Source organism: Candoia aspera, chromosome 18 (genome assembly GCF_035149785.1).
Source record: "Candoia aspera isolate rCanAsp1 chromosome 18, rCanAsp1.hap2, whole genome shotgun sequence".
Lineage (NCBI taxonomy): Eukaryota > Metazoa > Chordata > Lepidosauria > Squamata > Boidae > Candoia > Candoia aspera.
Window position 1 is genome coordinate 1,406,922 of NC_086170.1, and position 21,865 is coordinate 1,428,786.

At 57.6% G+C, this 21,865-nt stretch overlaps 1 protein-coding gene across 1 annotated transcript; it reads right to left on the reverse strand.

The window, feature by feature from the left end:
* Nucleotides 1–1,654: 1,654 nt before the first annotated feature.
* On the reverse strand, nucleotides 1,655–20,867 carry ALPL (alkaline phosphatase, biomineralization associated). Its single transcript, XM_063317386.1, has 12 exons — nucleotides 20,786–20,867; nucleotides 16,669–16,810; nucleotides 16,186–16,305; nucleotides 15,659–15,774; nucleotides 13,227–13,401; nucleotides 11,149–11,324; nucleotides 6,765–6,908; nucleotides 6,334–6,403; nucleotides 5,369–5,503; nucleotides 5,033–5,224; nucleotides 4,233–4,352; nucleotides 1,655–3,895 (listed from the first exon to the last, which is right to left on the reverse strand). Exons 2-12 carry the CDS (start codon nucleotides 16,724–16,726, stop codon nucleotides 3,627–3,629), a joined length of 1,575 nt encoding a protein of 524 aa, XP_063173456.1. The 5' UTR covers nucleotides 16,727–16,810; nucleotides 20,786–20,867; the 3' UTR covers nucleotides 1,655–3,626.
* Between the last annotated feature and the right edge of the window lie 998 nt (nucleotides 20,868–21,865).

Consider the following 21,865-nt stretch of genomic DNA (forward strand, 5'->3'; position numbering starts at 1 on the left):
GGGTCTGCGGCTAAAGCAGCAGTGCCCGGCTGCAGGGCCTGGAATTAAGGAATTTGGGGGCCGTGTCTTCCGAGAACCTGACCTGAACTTTGCTCAGAGCCCTTGCAGACAAACCTGAAATGTCATTTCAGGAGCATAATTGCAAAGGGGTCTGGACGTGGCCGAGGAACAGCAAAAAACTCCCTGTGGTTGCAGGACTTTTCCTGATCTGGAGGCCCCCTGGAGATGCTCAATTCCTGGTCAGGCCCACCAGGGGGTGGGGGAGCTGAGTGGTTCTGTTCTCCTTGCAACACCCCCAGACTGGATTCAGGCAGGAGCTCCTGAAGGCACAACCTTCCACGATCAATTCAGGGGCCCTCAAATCTTTTCCACCTCTCAGCCGAAAGGGCATCTGCAGCCCTGTTGGGCGCGAGGTTGATCAGGCCCCTCTTCCTGGAGCTGCGGCAGGCCAGCGCCGTCTTTCCGCCGAGATGCTCCCTGGGGGTCCGTCCAGCTGGCTCAGCCGAGGCACCAGGGCTGCTGAGCGCCTTCCTGAGACGCTGAACTTTCCACTGGGGCTCCCAGCCAGCGGCTGCTGCCGATGATCCCCCTGGCCGGGAGCCTGAGCAAACGCTTGGTTGTGGCCCTGTTTGGCCGGCTGAGCCCCCTTCCTGCTGATGCACAGAGCAAGGGGAGGGCCCTGCTCACAGGGGTCGGTATCTGGCGTTTCCCCTCCGAGTCCCAAGGCCCCTCCTTTTGCTATCGTCCCTACACGTGAGGAGCTACGGCTTTTATTCGTCAGCTTCTCTTACTGACGCCTTTTGACTAGCATTCTGTGCATTGCACTTGTGGGACTTAGAGGGAAAAACCACTAACCATAAATATAGGAATAAATGTATTTATTAAGGTGCCAACTCAGATACTTCTCTGTTTAATCCAGTGTTGTTGACTCACTGGCAAACAACTGAGCGGGGGGGCTTTCCCATCCCTTGTCCTCAGTAATGGGGGTTCTGGGGCCAACAAGGCGATGCCCCGTCCCTCCCTCTCTCTGTTGAACCCAGCCCGGATTTAACCAGGGAGGTGTAACCTGCAGGCCACCAGCCTCTAATGGTGAATTCTGAATCTCCCCCAAGTTGTGCTTTGCATGCCCTGCTGCTGGGCACACGCTGGACAATTAAAGCACCCTGAAGAAGCCCCTTTGCAACCCATCAGCCCTCCAGGAGGGCGGTCAGGCAGAGCAGATGGGGTTGGATTTCTTATGAAGCATGCCTGTTTCCCCTGCCTCGTTGGCCGATGGGGAGATTATTAAGACTTGCCTGCAGAGCTTGGAAGGAGGAGTGTGGGAGGGGCAGGTGGGGAAACAGAGCGCCCTTCCCAACCTCGGGTGCTATTCGCCCCCTGCTCCAAAGCCTGTGAATGGGGTTGGAAGGACAGGGCCGGATCCAACGCCCTTAACTGGATGGCGCAACCGAGCAGAGAGAGGAACGCTTTCAAAAGCTTCGGATCTCTAAATTCCCGATGCCGGTTTCCATGCAAGAACCCTCGTTTGTGGAAGCCTCCCGGCAAATCGCTTTTCAATCCCTGCGCTTTCTGCCCAGCTGTTCCCTACATCAGATCTGTGGTTCTGGATGCCTGCTATGCCCCGGGAAGTGCCTATTTCCTTCAAAACAGTCAGTTCTTCAGCCAGTCCAAAATAATTTTACTTTAAATTCCTCCCTCCTCTTATTTCAATTTTTAAAAAGTTACGCAAACAAAGAAAAAAAAATCAATTTAGGGACTCTTGATTTATTATTTTTTTTCTAAACAAAGAGCAACTCCGACAGAGCTGTCTCACAAGGTGGACCGGGGCCAGCATTCCTGCAGGTCCGTCAATGCGCCTTTTCTTTGGCAGAGAAGACTTCATCCACCCACAGATGAAGAAGCAGCTTGTCTTATTCTTTCTCTGTCTGGAGGCAAAAATGTCTTGGCGCCCTTAAAACTTTCCCCTGCAGAAGCAGCGGTAAGAGGTTAAGATCCTGTCCCTGTGGAGGGCAAGGATGCTGCTGGGTCCCACCAACTCCACCTCCTGCGTTCCTTTCCTGCCCAACGCTTAAGAGGGCTGAAGAGAGAGACCGAAAGGGCTGTGAGAGGACCAGCTGGTTTGAGCCCAGCGTTGTGCTCGGTGGCCACCAGAGAACTCAGAGGTGGCCGGGATGACCAGCCTTTCCCCCTCTTCTCCCTCCACGCGCAGCCTCTAAAGGCAAATCTTCATCCACTTATCGTGGCTTCCGGCCGGGGTGCGGGGGAGAGAGTTTTTCCATTGTGCAAGGAACTCTGCTCTTGTGGGAATGGATTCCACGGAGTTAATCACCAGCAACGCGAAAATGGGTGTTCCTTTGTTGCCCTGAACCTACAGCCAGTGAGAATGAAAAAAAGGAGGAGGAATTGCTCAAGGTGATGGGGAGCCCAGAGGGGGTCAGACAACCAGGCGGACGTCCGCTGCAAATACCTTTCTAGTTGTATACATTTTGATCTAGCTCCCCACCGCAGCCGTTGCATTTTCGCTTCCTCTCCCACCGATCCCCATGGTGGGATTTGCCTTTGTTTCTTTGCACGGGCTCATCCGTCACGCTAAGCCATTACTTGCTTTAACCAGGGTTTGCTGAATTAGCTACAGTGACTGGGTTTGTACATCTGCAAACCACATCGTACAAACCGCAGTGCACAAAGGACATAGCGTTCAAGTCATGGCCCATCCTGGCTTACAGCCCATGTGTGGATCAAAGTTTCTTTTCGCTTCAGAAACAGCAGCTTCTTGTCACTTCCCTTTATTCTTCCCCCATCCGGCAGACTTTTTCATTTTTCAGACTTCGTAAGTTTAAGCAGACAAAACTCTTAGCTGTTGGGGACTTAACCTTAAAAGGGGGAAATGTTTAAACGCTGAAGAACTGATAGGAAGAAAGGTGTGTTTTTTGTTCCAGCTGTTGCCTGCAGAAAAACTTTCCTCCATCTTGACTTGATGCAGTGAGTGCATTTCCAGACGCACAACTCTCCTTTTTATGGGTATTGATAATTTATGGACTTTACTGTTCTGCCCTGAATCACCTCTTCCTGGAACTTGCTGTGACTTCCCTTCCTTTGGAGACTCGACTTGGAAGCTGCTTGGAAATTCTTCTGCACTTTGGGGCTCAAATTAAGACGCTGATGTGGAGCGGATTAGATTGCCCATGAGTTCCACCGCTTAGAGCAAAAGCAGTTTGAGGGCAGTGGGCACACTGTCACACCATCACCGAGCTCACATTTCTCGTCTGAGTTACTTTCGGAAGAGTTTGGGGAATATAACGAACCTTTCGAGGCCAGAGATGTGCCAAGCTCCGTCGAGGCAGGAATAGATTTGGAAAATGCCAGGCATGCTCTCCTGGTCCAGCGAGGCCCAGCCCTTCTCTTCCTTAAGGAGGGGGTGAGAAGAAATACCCCAGTGTTTCCAGCTGCTCCGATTGGCACAGATCCTGACGCCAAGGATTGTTCTGTTCCAGAGCAAAGCAATCCCTTGGGGGCAAGCCAGGCCGTCCAGGGTGGACCTCAGTGGAACTAGAAATCCCTCGAGGGAGGTTTGAGGCTGGAAATGGGTAGAAGCCTCGATCTGGACAGTCAGAGGAGCTGAGCCTTTAGAACAAAACTCGGAGCAGAAAGACGGAGAAGATCGTCGAAGCCAGAGTGACGGGCCCGGAGAGGCTGCGTGGCGCACTCGAGCGGCAGTGATCTTTATTCTCGCCAATGCAGGCCGCGTAGGCCATCACGTGGGGAATGTAGTTCTGCTCGTGGACCCCGTGAAGGAGGTGAGCCATGGGGCCCTTGGCGAAGATGGCCACGTCCTCCCCTCCATGCGTTTCCATGCGCAGCGGGACGGCCGACTGGGCCTGGTAGTTGGCATCGGCTGCAGAGGGAGAGAGTGCCCACGCAGAGTGAGGGGGCAAGGACGTTACCGCATCCACGAGGAAGGCGGGGTGTGGAGCCAGTCCCCGTTGGCACTTCAGAGAGCGGTGAAGGGAGACTGTCTTAAGGGAGAGGATGCCCTGGCTAACTCTGTGGGACCATGGGCAACTGCTGGAGCCAGGGGCCTCCTTCAGAAGCAGAGAGAAATCTGGGCCCTGTGCTGGCAAAAGAGCCGTTACAGACGTCCATTTGGAAATGACCCCCGTTGCACCCCGTCCGCTCTAAGGAAGAGAGTCAAGGGAAGGGGTGGGGAGGATGGGAAATTGGCTGGTACTCACTGAAATTCACTGCAGAGACGTTCTCTCTCTCTCCGGCGACTATTTTGTGCCCCGGTCCGTTTCCGTAGAGGATGGACGTGAACGGTTTCTTATCCACATCGCTTTGCATCGGGGCCAGCCCTGGGCAAAGAGGAAACTGCCTTTACCCGCCACGTCCCCCACAACCTTTTTGGAGCCGTGTGTTACAAGATCAGTTCTGGCACTAAATCTGGGCGAGTGAGATGCGACCAGCCCGAGAGAAAGGGGAGCTGGCCAAAGCTACAGCTGAGCGCAGAAATCGTTGGCAGAGCTGGCCCCGGCCTCCCTCTTGCCTCATTCAGCCTCTTTTCATGATCAGGGCTCTCTTAAGGTCCAGCCAGGATCTACGTTTTGGTCCCTAGACTTCCCTGGATCCTGTCCTGGCTGTGGTCTCTGCAGTTCCCCCAGTCTTCCCAAAGAAGGATCCTGAGCTATGGGTAAAACTACAAAGCACAAAGTGCAGCTTTAGAAGTCTGTCCCAAGCATCTCAGGTGAGCCACAAATGTGCCTTTGAAGATGAGGGAGAAGATGCTGCAGAAGATCTCCGGGGATCAGCGTCCCGTTACCTTCGCAGAGAACTAAGCTGGGGGGGAGCCCAGAATTTACTCCCAACTCCTCTTGGATCCGGGCCAGAGAGGCCCGATGTTATGGGACCAGCTGGCAACAAGTGACCAATAAGTTTGACTCTCCACTGGGGAATTGCTGTCCAAGGGGCGTTTCGCTGGCCGAGGACTGCAATGTTCACGCTGTGTCGTGGGTCAGCTCGCTGACACTTCACATACCGAAAATTGAATTGCCACGGGGTGTGTAGCCACCAAATGTGAAAACATGGGAGTGGTCAGCCGTCACCACCGTCAGGGTGTCTTCGGAAGAAGTCAGGGCGGCGGCCTGGCCGATGGCTCGGTCCATCTCTACCGCCTCATGGAGGGCTTGCTTGGCCTTCCCCTCGTGGTGCCCGTGGTCAATCCTTCCACCTTTAGGGAATCGAGGCCAGATGAGGGTGAATTACCGCCCTGGTCCCCCAGCTCTCTTTGGGCTGCCTCCTTCACCCCACCCCGGAGCAACGGAGCCCCATGTGCTTCCCTTCCTGCCCCAACAGGCTCCTTCCCACCACTCACCTTCTACCAGAAGGAAGAACCCACGGGGGTTCTTCTGGAGAACTCTGATGGCCGCCCTCACCATTTCGGTCAGGGAAGGGTCGGTTTGATTGTTCCTGTTCAGTTCGTACATCATATCGATTGGCTCAAAGAGGCCTAGGGAGGAAAGTGGGAGATCTCAGCTGTACCTGTCCTGGAAGACACAAGCCCAGGCAGCTGATGATGTTGGGGTCGAGTTCCTGAGCCTGCAGCCCAGGCCAGGCCGCCAGGAGCCCAACAGCATTTTCCTGACCCGCCAATGTGGAGCCTGGTGATGGCTTGTGAGAAGCTGCAATTCTGGGGAACCCCTCCCTCCCTCCCTCCTTCCTTCCTTCCTTCCCTCCCTCCTCCTTCCCTCTTTCCTCCCTCCCTCCCTCCCTCCCTCCCTCCCTCCCTCCCTTCCTTCCTTCCTTCCTTCCTTTCCTCCCTCCCTCCCTCCCTCCCTCCCTCCCTCCTCTCTGGGGCTCCCAGTCAGCTACCCCACAGCCTATTTCTCCTCAGACCTCCTCCTGACTCATTCTCCTCCTTGCAGGAGGGAATTCTCACGCGGATCGTGGCCTCCTAGCAGCTGATTAAGCAAAACCCAAGGTCATACCTGCTGCCTTCTCAGAAGAGATTGGTATCCCCCCTCCCATTAAATGAAACTGGGGGAGGAAGAAAGACGGCTTCTGATGGCTTTGAATTTCCCGGAAGTAGGTCCCACGTTGGAGGGTAAATTACCTGCCCAAATTCTTATGTTACCACTTCCACCATTTTTTCCTAATTCTACTCATCTTAGCTTGGAGAGCGGTTCTTTGCTCCTGCGAGGGAAATCTTTCTCTGAAATTCAGTGGCAAGACTGCAACTGACCAAGGTGGCCTCTGCAAAAGGTGGCCAGGACCGGTGAGGGTCCAGCGGAGACTCCCCCCAACCGAGCCTTGCAGCCCCCACCCATCAACCGAACTCACCCAAGAGGTAGTCAACTTCCTCTGGGTCCAGCTCCATCAGCGCCGCCCGGTTCCACATATAAAAGGCCGCCTGGGAGAAGGGGAGAGGGGGTCTCAAGCTGAAGGCCTGGATTTGGCTGCACGACCCCTGCCCCCCACCAAGGACAGCTAAGGACCCTCAGGCCGAGGCGATGGGGGAGGAAAAGTGACTCCACTGAGATTATTCAGGGGATCCTCGGTGGATCTCTCCTGGAACGTCCCACCATTCAGGTCCCTGCGGAGGAGGAGGAGAGGCTTTCCATGGCTCCTGAAGTTTCCACCAAATGGATCCAGCCTGATCCCTGGGATGAACCTGATCTGGAATGTGCCAGGGGCAGGCGTGCCAGCTGCCCCCTCCTAGCCCTGCCTGGTGGGCAGAAACCCATTGCCCGGCTGGCCGACTTCCACCACACCTTGTCTTTGGGCTTCGCGTCCTTCCACTCCTGGACCAGGTCCCTGTTGTCCAGCCGGGTCCCCCTGAACTTCTCCTCGTCCGGGTACTCCACGTCGCTGCTGTTCTTGGGGAACATGTACTTCCGGCCTCCCCCCATAATGACCTGTGCAGATACGGAGGAGAGCTGCCTCAGCTGGCTGGGGTGGCCCCAAACCGCCGGTGCTGCAGACCTGTTCAAGGCGTCCTCCCTCCCACTCGCTGGCTTCTCCCTGCTAAGTGGCCTGCAGGCCAGAAAGACCGAGGGGGGCATGGTGTCCGTGGAGGGGAGAGGTGGCGCCCAGAGATGCCAAGGCCGCTCCCTGGGCTCTGAGCCAGTGCCGGAAGACATAGAGGCTTCCCCGTGACGGCACTGCAGTGTCCATCATTTCTGATGCCCGGCCCAGCCTGGCTGGCCAGCTCTTACGCAGCAGAGGATTTGGCAGCTGCCGCGGGAAACAGCCAGAAAGCAATTTGAGGCAACGTGGAAACTGCCAAAGGGCTGGGTTCAGGCTCCTTCCCCCAAATGAAGAGGATTTTAATTCAGCTGTGTGAGCGTTGGAGACGGCCTTGATGGAAAACACATTTATTTGACCACAGTTCCTTTTTGCTGGCGTTCCAGCGTCCTCTTTGGATTTAGGGTCTTAGAAGGTGAATCATAAAGCTGCAGCAGCAGCAAAATAATCATAATAATTACACACCAAGAGATCTATATTAAATAGAACTGGCTGCCCAAGGTATAATTATTTCCAGCCCAGGAACAAAGTTAAAATTATGAAAAAATGGCCCTATTAAGCTACTTAAACGACAGATTTAGCTCTCCTTTTTCTGGGGATTTATTTTCAAACGGAAAGACGCACCTATTTATTTACCCCAGAAAAATGTGCCCGATTCTGTGGGCTGACGCTCGCAGCAAGGGAGGCACGGCAACTGGCCTGCAAGCCTCAACCCACAGGGCAGCTGCTGTTTGTACCATCGTGGCCTTGGGGGGAGGACCCGGTGCCAAGGGCTGTGCGGAGGACGGTCACAGCTCTCCTGGCACCTGGAAGCAGCCGGGATGGCAGGTCATACACGGCTGAGCCGGACCTCCCTGAGGGAAGGGAAGCTGGCTGTCGGATCTGCAGTCGGCTGCTCTGGCACCAGGCCTCCCCTGTGTGGCTTCAGGGCCCCGCTGGCATCTCCCATCCCCAGGCTGCCTCCCTGAGGCAGCCAAGGGTTTCATAGCTGGTCCAAGCAGAGAGAGAGGCTTTTGCTCACGAGAAACTGAATTCCCAGCAAGGCCACAGATTCTGGGAACGGCTGCTGACCAGGAGCTGGCCTCTGAGTCAGGCCCAGCCAGCGTTCCAGGAATGACTGCTTTGTGCATGCTAAGCAGCAGCTTCTGCGCCCCAGGTGCCTTCGGAAACGAAAGTGTGCGTGGCTCCGATTTTGGCCAGTGAATGCCCAAAAGCGAGGCTCTTCTCGGCAACATGCTGCTCCTGGTGAGCACAGTGAGGAAGCGTCGGCAGAGGGCACTGCTTCCTCTCTTTCCAAGCAGCACAGCCGTGACCACGGGTGGCACCCTGGGAAGGCAGAGCCAGCTGGTCTCGGACTGAGATCTCCCCATTCTGCCCTGGCGGCCCGGATCAAAGGTCAACAACCCTCCCGTGCTGCCACTCTGACCCTGACGATCCCGGGATCTGTTTCAGCATGCCAGGACCCCTTGGCACAGCCCCTGAGGCTCCTCCTGCATGTCTGAGAAACCGGCCAGTCCCGGGAAGGAGGTGACTGGGTGGGAAGAAGCACCTGTTTCCACTGACGCCTGGCTGTGGGGGATCTGGAAGGTGGCTCTTCGACAGCGTTTCTGCAGGGTTATCAAAGAAAGAGGCCCTGGGTACAAAGTTGATTCTTGCCAGCTTTCGAGACTGGCAAAAAGCTGAGAGCCTCCAAAGGCCGCTGTAAAAAGCTGCTCTCAGCCTCACGACGGCAGGAAGTCTCTGGAGCTGAATTAGCATACAAGGGCACTAAAACAGGGGGATTCTGTTCCTTGGCCGCTTTAAGATGGGTGGACTTCAACTCCCAGAATTCCCTAGCCAGCCAGCTGTCCAGTTCGGCTGAATCAAAAGCTTATGTTTTGTGCACATTAGGAACTCATTAACGTTACGATGGCCGTCCAGTCACGAAAGTTTCTTCTAATAATTATTTTATGCAACCAGCCAGATTCAAAAGGGCGTATCCGAATGCTATCCTATTCAAAGCCTGAATTAATTTACGTTGCAGATTAAGGCTGCAGTTCTTAACGGTTTTACAGTGTCTAGAAGATCCTGCGGTTCAGCCTTCAAGAATTGCCAAAGGTGGTTTTGTGATTCCTCAGCCTTTGTGCGCTTCAGATTTTTCTCTCCCTTCTCCCCTTTTCCCAACACTCTGGGATGGGAAGTTTACTTGAAGTAAAGAGAATGAATCATCAGCCTCATAACTGAAACAAGCACCGGCATCAAAGGCTGTAGAATTACTCATCTGAGAGTCACCCCAGAGTTTCAGAAATGTCGTAAATCATAAAAAGGCAAAACTACTTTTCGGCTTGGCTCCAGAGGCAGAGAGCCAATTGCCGCGCACAGCTGAAGGTGGTTGGTGCACAAAAAAAGGGCCCCGTTAGTTTGGGGAAAAAAGGAGGTTCTTTGGCCCGTCTTAGATTGGGGATCCTAGTTTACCCGCAAGCAGAAAGAGGGCTCTTTCCATCAACACCCATGTTTTTACTTCATGGCCAGAAGGACCCATCCAAGCCATTAGTAAGCGATCTTGCAACCGGTAATTGAGAGAGTTTTCCTTTTTCAAAAAAACCGACGTGTGTGTTAATGTGGGTGGTTCGCCTAATTCTCATATATCAAGTTTATGTTTGTAATAAAGTGGGAGTGTTGAAAAACCGAGTCAGGCTGGAGGCCGCGGAGCCAAGAAAGGGGAGAGACAAACAGGCTGGGCGGTCCCCAAGAGGGAGGCCTGTCTGGGAGTAGGGAGGGAGCACATCCATGCCTTTGGGGTCCTCTTTCCAGCCCTCTGGATCCTCTCCATCCAGCATGAGGGGGGCTCTGACCAAGGGAGATACCCGTGGCTGCAAGAGGGCATCACCCACTGGCCCTGCTTCTTCCCGGCAGCTGCCCGCCTCTTTCTTTGCAATTAGTCCTCCAGAGAAGCCCCTTCCTCACACGCTGGATGCCCACCAGCAACGCTTCAGTGGCCCACCTGGAGGATGTGACCTGCAGGGAATTAACGGCATTCAAGGAGTGCCCTAAATGGAGACATCTCTCAAACCAGGATGATGAGACGCCAACAGATACAGTTCTGAAGACGTGTTGGCTTGGGCTTCAAGAAAGAAGCAAGCCAGCCAGCCAAGCTGGTTGCGTTGAAAATGCTCTTCACCAAACCAGAGTCTCCTTTTGGGTCATCAAGAGGCAAGCCTCCTCCTTCCCCCTCTTTCCTGCACTATCTCCCATCACCAACAGGACGCAACTCGCCTCATGGAGGAATTCAGCGGGACCAACAACCATCTTGGTCCGAGCCTCACCGGAGAAGGCTGTCTTATCAGAAGGAAGGAAGCTCTGTTGAAATCCTTGAACGTCAAGACGTTCTTGGCCTTGCTCTGGGAGACTGGAGCATGGGCAGTGGCGTGTCTGACTCACAGCCATTGGAATAAACCAACAGGTACATTCCGCAAGATTGGATGGTGAAAGCAGCATTGTTGGGGAGACGTCTTGGTCTGGCGGGTGAAGGCGAGCAGCTGGAGGCCAGCAAAGATAAGGATTCAGAAGGAAGGTCCTCCAGGCATGAGATAGGAAGGGTTAGGGTTAGAAGATCGGATGTGGTTGGTGAAACTGACGTCCGGTGTTTCACTCGCTTGGTTTCCGTTCCATAGGCTTGATGTACAGTACCTCTTGGGTGGGGATCAAACAGGTGCGGGGAAGCCTCCCACCTCATTCCCAGCTTCTTAAAATGAAGCAAAACAAATGCAGGCCTGGATCCTCAAGAAGCTTCTTGCACATCCACGCCCTGGCCCATGATCTGCTCGCCAAAGTCTCCTGCTGCTGATGGAGGCCCGAAGCTTAACTGGCTCACTGCCGGTCTTCCGTTGCCTGCCTAAGTCTGGAGGCTTCTCTGGCAGGAAACTGGGGACCCCTGTGCTGCCAGGACCTTCCGAAGAGCCCCTCCGTTGCGGCCCCTGCAGTCGCTTGCCTCCCCTGCCGGCAGTTCCCATGAAAACTGGGAGGTAGGGGTGCGCTTGGTGGCAAAAAAGCGGGGGGATGGCACCTTGTACCCATGGAAAGGTTATAGTGGCCCGCTGGTGACGCCCCCACCCCTGCCCCGGCTTCACCGGCCTCTCCCTCAGGACTTACCTCGATGTCTGGGATGTTTTCAAACAGCTGGTGGGCAATGTCTTTGCAGCCCTGCTGGAGCGCTTCGGGGGGCATCTCATTATCTGAATACCAGTCCCGGTCAGCCGAGTGCGCGTAGGCGGCACTTGGCGTGGCATGGTTGACCCGTGTGGTGGTGACAATGCCCACGGATTTGCCTGCAGCCGGAGGAGAAGGCGCGTTAATCATGGCCAGGGGGGCGTTCGCATCTCCTGGGGCACAGAGGGCCAATCTGGCTTCCTGCAGCCAGCCAGGAGGAAGCCGGGCGCGGGCAGGGCTTCTGGGCACAGCGCCATGGCCCCCTTTCCCTGGCTGCTCAGCTAAACAGCGCCTTCTCTGGAATGGGGTCGGGCTGGAAGGCCACAAACTAGCCAGTGCCTTTCCCAAAGTTTATCAACTTGGTTAAACCTCTTTTGATTTGTTTGCTAAACTTTGTTCTGGTGTTGGTCTCTTCCTCTGTGCTCAGCATCCACCGAAAACAATTGGGCTCTGTCCTCCTCAGAAGAGGAAACTCCTGAAATCTCTCTCTCGTTTTCGCTGCTTTTGCACGCCCAGTTGCCATTTCCAGCCTGACACCTGCCTGGATTCCTCTGCAGATCGGGTCCCTTGATTTCAGATGGTGGTTAACCACAGGAAAAGCCTGAAAACAAGGGGGGTGCCCTGTGACCAGCAGCTGCAGGGCACGGAAGGTGGGTGTGCAAGAGAAGCCTGTGTGGGGCTGGGACCAGAGTGTGCTGCCCGCGGCTGGTCCCCACCCGTGTGCAGGGATTTTTCCCACCTCCCCCAGCAAGGGTGGGGGTTCAACCCTGGCCCTTCCTGTCCCCAGTGACTCCTCCTGGCACACCAGGGAAGGATCCATCATGTGGCTGAGATGCAGGAGAGTGAATATGCAAGGTCACATTCCCCGTATCGCAACACCCAGTCCCAAGTCCAATGCCATCCTCAGCCCTCTAAATGAGGCTGCTGCTGGGGTTAAAGTTTTCTATCCTTCCTCTGAGCTGCTGGGCCAATTCTAGAATTGGTTACCAATAAAGCTTTAGCAGGACATGCTGCAAGTCAGGGACCGCCATCTTTCCCACTCAGGAAACCCCAGATCACAAGGCTGCCTGCAAAATGTGCGCCCTCTCTTCTGCTGAATAAATGCTCTGCAGGCTACCTTTGCCAACCCGGTGCCCTCCAAGCTGTCAGGATATGTCGACCCTCCCACTCCTGGCCAGAGTTGAAGCCCAGCCCTTTGGCTACAGTAATGTGACTGGGAGAAGCAGACACTGCGCTGAAACTGTGGGTGCTGACTTGGTGCTAGCCACCCTGGGGTGGGTGGAGGCGGGCGGTAGCTTCTGAGCACCCCTCGATCGAACAGCAGCCTGCAAGCTTTGGCCTTATGGCATCAAAGGCAGCAGGGTTGTTTCGGACTCAAAGAGAGGCATCCTCTCCCCCTTTTCCCCTTCCCAAACCATCATTGTCTCCTTTCTTGCGGCCTTTATAATCTCTGGCTCTCAAGGTCCAAAGCGCGTGGGAATGGTGGTGCGTGACCGTTTGCACTACGGTCCTCCAAGCCTTACCCTTATTTGCCATTTCTTGATGATTTATGCCCACACACCACACTTCAGGGGTAAGCAGCTGCTGAACATGATTCAGAAAAACATCTAAGGGAAAGCTTTGTTGAAAACCATGTCTATAGGCCACTTCTCCAGGGCCTGACACTTCCTAAAACCCTAAATAAAGATGCCACAGGCTGATTTCCTCAACCTGTTTCCTGGTGAGCCTGCGAGGCCACCATGTCTTGAGGCAACGCAAGCCCAGGTATTTCAAAAGCTGGTTGTTCCTCAGTCATCTTTTCAGCTGTCAGCAAAATGGGAGCAATCTGAGCACACCCATCACTTGAACTCTGAAGCTTTCGCAAGTCCTTCCAGATCCCTCGGGTTCAGCCAGTGTCAAGAGCCGTGTGCTCCAAGCAGACAGACGGACAGATGCTCGTAAGGGGGGAAGCATGGACAGCCACGTGGAAGCCGGGCCGCTGATTTCAGCTACCCACCCAAAATCCACCCAGGTTTGCTCACCTGCTGCTTTGGCCCATCGGAGGATGGAGGTCACTTCGTTGCCGGCCGTCGTGTTGCACTGGGACCGCGTCACAGCTGCGCTGACCCCCACGGTGCCCTCGTTGGCCTTCACGCCACATAAGTAAGCGGTAGCGGTGCCTGCACTGTCAGGCACCTGGGCGTTGGTGTTGTAGGTCTGCCAGAACGAATTGCAAAGAGGCGGGTGATTCACCAGTAGGAACCGCTGAGCTTAAGTGGCTGCGGAAAAGACCCTTCGGATTGCCCGGCCCGGATCTTGCTTCCCGCCACGGACGCAGCAAGGGACTTGCGGGTTTGCAGGGCAGGGAAACGGGCTCTGGATGTCCTGTCCGCCCAGCGCACCACCGAGACGCAGGGGACCAAGGGCTCTTCCCCGCCCCTACCCTCCTCGCGCAAATAGCCACCAACGATTTCAATTTATCCGATTGTGTTCAAAGCCCATTTAAGGCAGCTGCCACCCTCCCCTCTTGTGCTGCCGGCAAGTATCCCAGCAATAAATATGTGCTGGAACTGATTGGGACTCTGCCTAGAACCTCACATCCCAGAATGATAACAAAAGAAGCCATAAATCCTGTAAATCCTGTTTCCAGGACTTTAGCTGTGTGTAGACAAGGCATGAAGTTGGCAAAGCGGCCCAGCTGTTGCAAAATGTTCTCCTTTGAGCAAGCCAGCCTGGTGCCTCCATTGTAATAACTGCAGGCTTTGGAAGGGTGCAGTGAAGGAGAGGAATGATCAGAACACACAAACAGGAGGTTGGATCTTAGACCATCATCCGAGGGAAGTCTTGAGGCAGGGCGTTGGGTTTTCCCAGCTGTCAGCCAGAGGCCGCATAGCTGTGATGTGCCTACGGCCCCAGCACTGGCCTCCGAGAGGCTGCTGGATGCCAGGCCAGCCTCTGACGAAAGCGGGTGTTTCTCACTCCCTGGTGTTCCATCGGTTGGCACGGTGGCCACAGTTTCATCCACCCAAGGACCATTTGATGAGGGGAAAGAGCTGGGGGGGCGGTGGAAGAGAGCCCAACAGAACCAGGATCTGATGTTTGGTGCTTTAATCAACACCGTGGTGCCAACCCGCTTTAAAATGTCCTAACCAATTTAAAAATAGCTGGACTGGGCAGTGGCAAGAATTTGGATACCAATCAGCTTAGGCTGCCCTTCCTGGCTGGGATGGCAGAGAACTGCACTGGGCAGATTTCCTCTTCCCGGTTCAGCCCTGGCTCCTGTCTCGAGTTTCCCAGCCCCAACATTTTTTGTCTGTCACTTCTCTCTCTCCCCCGTCCTGGATCAAGCACGCACCCACCCACAAGCCTCCCTCCTGTTGCGGCATGGCGTGAACATTGGGGCTCTCGGCATCCCTGCCGCACTCCCCCAGGAGAGCGAGCAAGGCATTCTTGACAGCTGCCCAGGGCAACCTCCTGCCAACTTGGGGACCTTTTGGGCAGTCCCTGGCTCGGCCCATTCAGGGAACTCACAAAGCAGTGCTGGGCGGGCGTCCAGAAATCAGTCTCCCCTTGAACTTCCCTTGCAGGCCCCTCGGCTTGCATCTGGGCCCTGGCCAGCAGAATTGGCTTGAGAGACATCTGCCCTCCCCCCCCAGCCGGTTCCCTAACATTCACCACGATGCCCCAGGAGCTGCCTCCAAGTGCTGAACGTGTCTGCGGCCCTTTCCCCCATCATCTCCACTCCCACAAATTATGCTAAGATTAGAAGGGGGGTTTCATACTCTATGGTAAAGCAGGGGTGCCGAGTGGTTCCCCCCTCCCCCCAAAAAGGCCTTTCTGCAAGGCGGGGTGAGTTAATTCTGTCATTCTGAGTGTGTGATGGCAGAAGAGAAGGGCGCTCTCTTGGGGGTAGAGCCCCCCCCCCCATGTGGGCTCTCCTGAAAGAGTTCCTCTGCTTGGCAGATTCCAGGAACTGACCTTTGTGCCCTTTTGGGCTGGGAGAGATCAGCATCCTCCCTCTTGGTCTTCTGACATTGCTTTTGTGTGGAAGGAACTGCCCCTGGAGCAGGTTTGCCCACTTAATGGGCCCCGCCCCCAGGGCGCAGACAGTTCAACGCAGTGTTCCATTTGCATTCCAAAACCACGGGGCTATGCTGGTCCTTGGCAGCCCTGTGTGTTTGCCTACGTGGTGGTTTTTTCCCACTTAAGGAGGATTAATTTTTTCCCCAGGACATATGTAAATCTTGGGGTTTCCCCGGCCCTGCCTGCCCCTCTTTCTGGGGCACTGGCCCTGCTGTAGTGGCCCTGGGACGCTGTGTGGGAGGACGCCTGTCCACGTGCATCGCTTGGAACACTGCAAATCTTTGGGGAGGCTCCCTGGGAATGGGCGAGGCCGTGAGCTTTGTTTCTCTTCCTTTTTCAGCTCCCCTTCCTTGTCTGCCCAACGGCCACAAGCCCGAAGAGGGGGCCTTACCTTAGAGAGCGCCACGAAAGGAAAGCGATCCATTTCCAAGATGGTTTCCTCCCCGGTTTTCTGCTGCAGCTGGCCCTTGAGAATGCGAGCGGCCGTCACAGTGGAGACCCCCATACCTGACGCAGGAGAGCCACGGTGAGCAGCCATCCCCCAGCACGGCGGACAGGCGGAGGAGGTGGGTTAATGACCCCAGTAAAGTTTTTCCAAGGTGGAGGAGGCCCCCCATGGCTTGGAGACACCCAGGTGTCCCCAGTTTCCCCATCCGGCCGTGACTTTGGCAGCCCAGGAGCCGCAGGGACGCCCAAAGGGCCTGCTGAAAAATGCAGTGGTAACATTCCACAAGAGCTCCATTCCCAGATGCCCTCTGTGGCTGGCTCCCCGGGGAGTTGAGAAAAGGGAGGACGGGGGCCCCCGAACGGACCAGGGTAATCCCCCTTCTCGGGCCAGGGTCTGACTAAGAAGAGCTGGGGCCCCGTGGCCAGACTTGACAGGCCTCTGCTCTGTCCCGCGGAAGCTCCCACACCCACCATCTCCAAGGAAGAGGATCACGTTCTTGGCCACGTTGGTGTTCAGCTCCTGCAGGCGCAGGGCTCTCCGGAGCGTCTCCTGGGCCTGGTGCCGCCAGAACTGGGGGTCCTTCTCCTTTTCTGCAGTGGGGAGGGCAGAAGAGGGGTGGTGGGGAGGAGGAAGCTGCTTTCCCTGGCCCTGCACCTTGCGTGGACCGTGCCTTCATGGGCAGCAGACTGGACCACCAAAGTTGCGTGGTTCCTCAATGGGGGAACACCCTTTGCTCCCAGCAAGGAGGATGCTTGTGAACATTCTGTGGCTGCAGCTGATGACTTGTGGGGGCAGGCAGGGAGTCCTGCAGCAGGCAGGTAATAGCACCCCCAGTGCCCCTGGTAAGCCAACCCCCCCCCCCCCCCGATGGACGAGGCTTCCTCCTGGCACCCTCCACTTCGCGCCCTTCTTTCACGGATCCGGGCCAAAGCACCCCAGCCAGCATCCCTTACCTGGGACCAGGGAGGAGAAGCAGGCCTGGACCAGGAAGGCGAGGAGCAGGGAGTTCATAGTGAGGTCTCGGGGAGCCCACTTCCCCAGCGCAGGCAGCGGTGTTTGCGCAGAAAAGGACCACACCAGGGCGCACTCTGGACCCTGGAAGGGGCAAAGAGAATGGGGACATTCCCATCAGCCATGGAGTTGGCCGTGGGACCGCAACGGGGGTGCCCGGCCTGCCAGTGAGCCTGGAGCGCCCTCCATGGACTGCGATCGACCTGGGAAAGCTATAGGAGAAGACAAGAACCTCTGCCTGGCTCTGGAGGCACCCCCTTCCTGCTTCTCCCTCCCTCCCATGGCCCCCCAGTTGTAGTCCAGGATTCCTTTGTGGGGGAAGATCTCAGGAGCCTTGCAGCCCCCTCTCTCTCTGGGCTGCCCTGAGGTCTGCAGCTCTGGCTTCCTGTTGCCTCAACAGGACGCTGGTAATACTTCCCCGAATGGCAGGGTCCGATGCTGCGATGCGTGTCCTCGGCCTCAAGAGCAACCTTGCCTCGGCCTCCCCCCCAGGAAGACAGCTGTTCCCCCACCTGCCTTCTCCTGAGCTTGGGCTGATAGGTGGCTGCAGGAAGGGCGGCGGGGTGAGGGAGCCCCCCTTCCACCCAGTGCATGGGTGCTTTGGACCCTGCCACCCTGCTGGTGCAGACTGGAAATTACGGGGAAGCGGGGAAGGAGTAGGATTTTGAGCGCATCTTTGTGCCCGCCCAACGGTCTGACCTGGAGAAAGCTAAGAAGTTCCAGAGCCCATCAGCGACTGGCTGGGAGTTGTAGGCTGGGGAGGAAAGTTCTAAAAAACAGCCTCCTGCAAGAATGGCTCGGTAAGCCACCTCTGTATCCTCGCCAAGGGTGTCCACGAAGCCCAGCTCAGCTCAGAGGAGGCCTTCACTCAAACTTGGTCTGAGTTTTAACCCCGTGGAGAACGGGAGCCCTTTGCTGGCAAAGGGAGACCTCTCCAACTTGGTGCCTTCTGGATATGTTGGATTGCAAAGCTCATGGGACCCAGCCAGACTGCCACAGAGCAGCACCAGTCCATACCAGGTTATCCGGGTGGCATCGGGTGAGGAAGGTGCCCCCGAAGCAAGGAGACGCCTGAGCAGCCCTGGAGGAGCTGGCTCTTCTCCTGACTTAGGACCCTGAAGGGGTCTGGGAGGCCGTCAAGACCAGCCTCCTGCTCCTTGTGGGGTCCAAAGGAAAGCACTTCCGAGCAGTTCTTGGAGGAGGAGAGACTGCGGCGGATGCAGCTGAACGTGTGCCCGCCTGTCCAGCAGCTGCTTGCTCACAGCGGCTTGTGATCCCCCCCCATCTGGAAGACCCTCTTCCTGCACCCGGCTGGCCACGCCGGTCTTTCCCACCTGGTGCCCGAGGAAGAAGCGGCCTTCCTGCCGGTCTCGGCACCCTCCCTGGAAAAGCCTCGCCTGGACTGGCTCTTGTGCCACCTGCGTGTGGGGCAAAGCGGCTTTTCAAGTAAGCCTCTCTCTGCTGAAACTAATTCTCTGGGATTACTCCCCCGAGCACTGCTGAGTCCATCAAAGGTGCTTAAGAGAAGCCCGGAGGCTTTGGCAGGTGGGCCTGAAGCCAAGTCCCCCCCCCCCCGCCCCAGCAAAGAAAGAGCCGGATGGAGGCATTTCCCAGGGAAGCCTGGCACCTGGGCTCCCCACTGCCAGCTCCCAGGTGGGCCGTCCAAGCCTGGAAGCTTCAGCAAGTGGAAATAAATGTTGGGCAGGAGGCAGCGAAGCCAGCCACGATAAGCAGGGCCTGGCGACTTCATCTGCACGACGCAGCCCACACTTCTGCTGGCAGACTGTGCAGCTGTCCTGCCTGGCAGGGTTTCTCGGTCTGTGGGTTCTCAGAGCCAGCCGCTGCCTGGAGCAGAGGATCTCCGCTTCGAGCGATCCAGCTGAGGGCTCTCCTGGGATGGGGAAGGGCCAGGCAGGCCAGGGAGAGCTTCCCAGGAGGTCTTAAGGACGTCTGCCCGTCTCTAGATTGGGCTGCGGGGATCTTGCCCAGCATAGTGGAGGTGAGACAGATGGGCCCCTGCTTTCCACTTCACAGCCCACAAGGCAGCTGGCAGACGAAAATGCCACCTTGGTTCTCTCGAAGGAGCGCCTCGGCTCCTTCAGAAATCGTGCCACCCTGTTCCCCTGCCTGCCTGCCAAGGCAGCCATCCGCGCCCCACCCCAGGAGGTCAATGTGTTGCGTCGAGAGAAAGTCCCAGGCGTTGTTCTGGGGCAGGGAAAGGGCCAGGCGTGGAGTAAATTAGGCAACTCGGCAACTGCCACAGGGACCGGAGTTTTGCTTTAAAGCAGGGTTTCTCAACCCTAGCAATGTTCAGATGGGGGATTCTGGGAGTCCACGTGTCTTAAAGTCGGTAAGGTTGAGAAACCCTGTTTTAAAGTCTTGAGCCCCCAAAGTAGAAGGAGCGGGGGGGGTGGAATAAACCCTGGATGTGATCAACCGAAGGGCAGGTTCCACGCTTGCTTCGCCCATGGAGTGCTTTCTGAGCTCAGTGTATGGGCTTTGTTCAAGTCGCTTCAGTCCTATAATCCCAGGGAGGCTCCCTTCGCTAAGCCCAGGCAGGGCAGGGCTCTCGCAGGCCACCCCGAAACAACAGCTCTGTCCGCACATGGGGCACGTGGCTTTTGCCGAGCCCAGGGAGCGGATTCCCCTTCTTTGTTGTGCCTTTAGACGCCTGAGTCGGCTCCTGGACCCACGATAACTGCTTGGCGCTACTGGGCTCAGGAGGGCTGGGCAGCCTGGAGTCGCGTGTTGGGGACCTGCCGTTCTCTTTGCTGGCTCTGTGACCAGGATTGAGCTGCAGCCGGAGTCATCGGGGCGTAGTGTGTCTTGTGAATGCAGCAGCGGTGTTTTGCCAGGCGGGATTTAGGGGCTACTGTGTTGGGTGAACCGCTTGGCTTCTTCTCAAGAACACCGTGGGGATCCAGTGTACCCCCCGCCTGGGGGTAATCGGAGGCTGGGTCTCCTGTGCTCCTCAACTGGTCTCCCCACCCACCCAAGGCAGGCTTTAGATAGACCTGCTTGCCCTCTGCCACCCTCTCCCCTCCCAGGGCAAAAATTGCTTCCAGTCTCATGTGCCTGCCCCACACCTGTCTGGTGGTGACAGCTGTTCTCTGCCACACTGCTCAGGCATGTAATTGCAGGCTCTGGACCCCCCTCCTGCCCAGGACGTTGGCCTGGATGCAGCCAGGCAGCTTGTGACGGAGGATGCTCTCACTGGGTGGCCGAGGGATCCGCTCTGGCAGACTTGCCAGCGTTGCCCGGGAGCCTCGCTCCCTCTTGCGTGGTGGCACTGTCTTCGGATGCCAGCCAAGGGCGGCTCTGCCCCCAAAGCAGGGCCCCCGAGACTGGAGAGGACGCCCGGCTGAGGCTTCTCTGGGGAGAGCGGGATCCTCCCCCGCACCGTGAGCCCCGCAGGCCCCCAGTCTCCGGCAGAGCTCTTCCCTGTGCCTGCCCTGAGCGACCCTCGGAGCCCCGGTGGCAAGGGAGGGGCCGGCCTCTTTGCGCGGCTGAAGTCGCAGGCAAGGTAGGACTAGCGGACGACTGGGGGGGCGCCCACAGTGGAGGGAGGGACGAAGGAGTGCCAGGCCCCGCTGCTTCCCACTCTCCCCTCTGCTGTCACTGTGGACCCAAAGCAGCGGTCGCGGTAGGCGATGCGGTCTTCCTCGCAAGGCTGGCGTAGGAAAGGGTGGGGGACGGAGGTCAGGACCCGGCTAGGCTACAGGCGGGTAAGCGCCCAGGATCTCTCTTCACTGCTCCTCTCTCGGGGAGCCTCGGAGGGGCGAACCAGCGAAAGAATCCTCTCCCCACCCCACCCCCCCGACCTGGCCAGGCTGCCTCCTTCCCGGCGGCGCCCTCCGGTTCCCCGCCCGGAGCCCGCGGCTCAGGCCGGCGCTTCGCCTTCTGGCATGCTCGTTCCAGCTCGCCGGGCGGCCTCTCTGCAGCCGGGCCGGTTCGGGGCGCCACGGTGCGAGCCCTCGGAGGAGCCGGGCGAAGGCGCCGGGAGGAAGGGGAACTTCGGGGTCGGCGGGGAGGGGAGCGAGCGGGGCCCCGCTGCCTCACCTGCCTCGCCGCCGTCTTCCGCCTGCGCTGCGGCCCCGTCGGTCTGCCCGGGCACGGCTGCAGGGCCCCGCGGGGCTTTTTAAGCGAGAGGCGGCCGAGGGAGGCGGGGAAGGGGAGGGGGGCGGGCTGGTCGGCGGCCCCCTCCGCCCCCCGAGCCCGGCGGGGACAACGCTGCCCTCTGCCGGCCGCCGCCTCCCTCTCGCCCGTCTGCCTCGACGGCCGCGGAAGGGTCGGGCGGGGAGCGCGCCGGTCTCGGCCTCCTTTGGGGTCGCGGGACGCGCTGAACCGGGGCGGGGGGCGGGCAGCGTTAGCTTGGCGGAGCCTCCCTCGGGGATCGTGGCTGCTGGCCTCACCGGCGGGTCCTGCCGGACACGAAGGGCCAGTGCGCGCCTCCGATGGAGCCGGCCGGCCTCCCCGCGACCCTTCGCAATGGTTCGCTTCGGTGGTGCCGAATTTTACCGTTAAGGAAGTTTCCTTCCCTCGAATGCCGGACTAACACGAGGAAGCGATTCTCTCGCGGCCGCCCCGCGACCCACATCCTCCCTGGTTGGGCGGGATCTCCGGGGGGAGGCTGGCCCGGTCCTTCTTCCCAGCCGAGGCTGCCTCTCTTTGTGGGGATCCCTCCCCGCAGCCCGGGGAGCCAGCAGAGGAAGGGTCGGTCCCCCTCCCCGCCCCCCAATCGCCTCGGTTGGGGAGCCTGGCCGTGGGAAATAACGGGCGCGCCCTCCCTCCGCTTCCGCCTGCCAAAAATGCCGCTTGCGGCGCTTGCCTCGGGCCAGAAGAGGGCAGCCTTGGCCAAGAAACGGGCCTGCCTGCGGAGAGCGCGGGGGGGGGGCGGAGTGGGGGCTTTCCGGCGGCTCTCCAGCGTCAGAGAGGAGTGCCAGGGTCGGAAGCGGGCACCGGGGGATGCCCTCTGCTTCCCCATCAGCCTCAGAGGCGGCCAAAGTTCTTGGGCATCGTGGGAGGGGCGCAAATTTCAAGGGAGGCGCTAATCGCCGCCGGGGTTTTCTTCAATCTTTTTGCTTGGTTTTCTCTTGAACAGAAGAGTGGCTCACGACTGCGATTGGGAGGTTATTTATT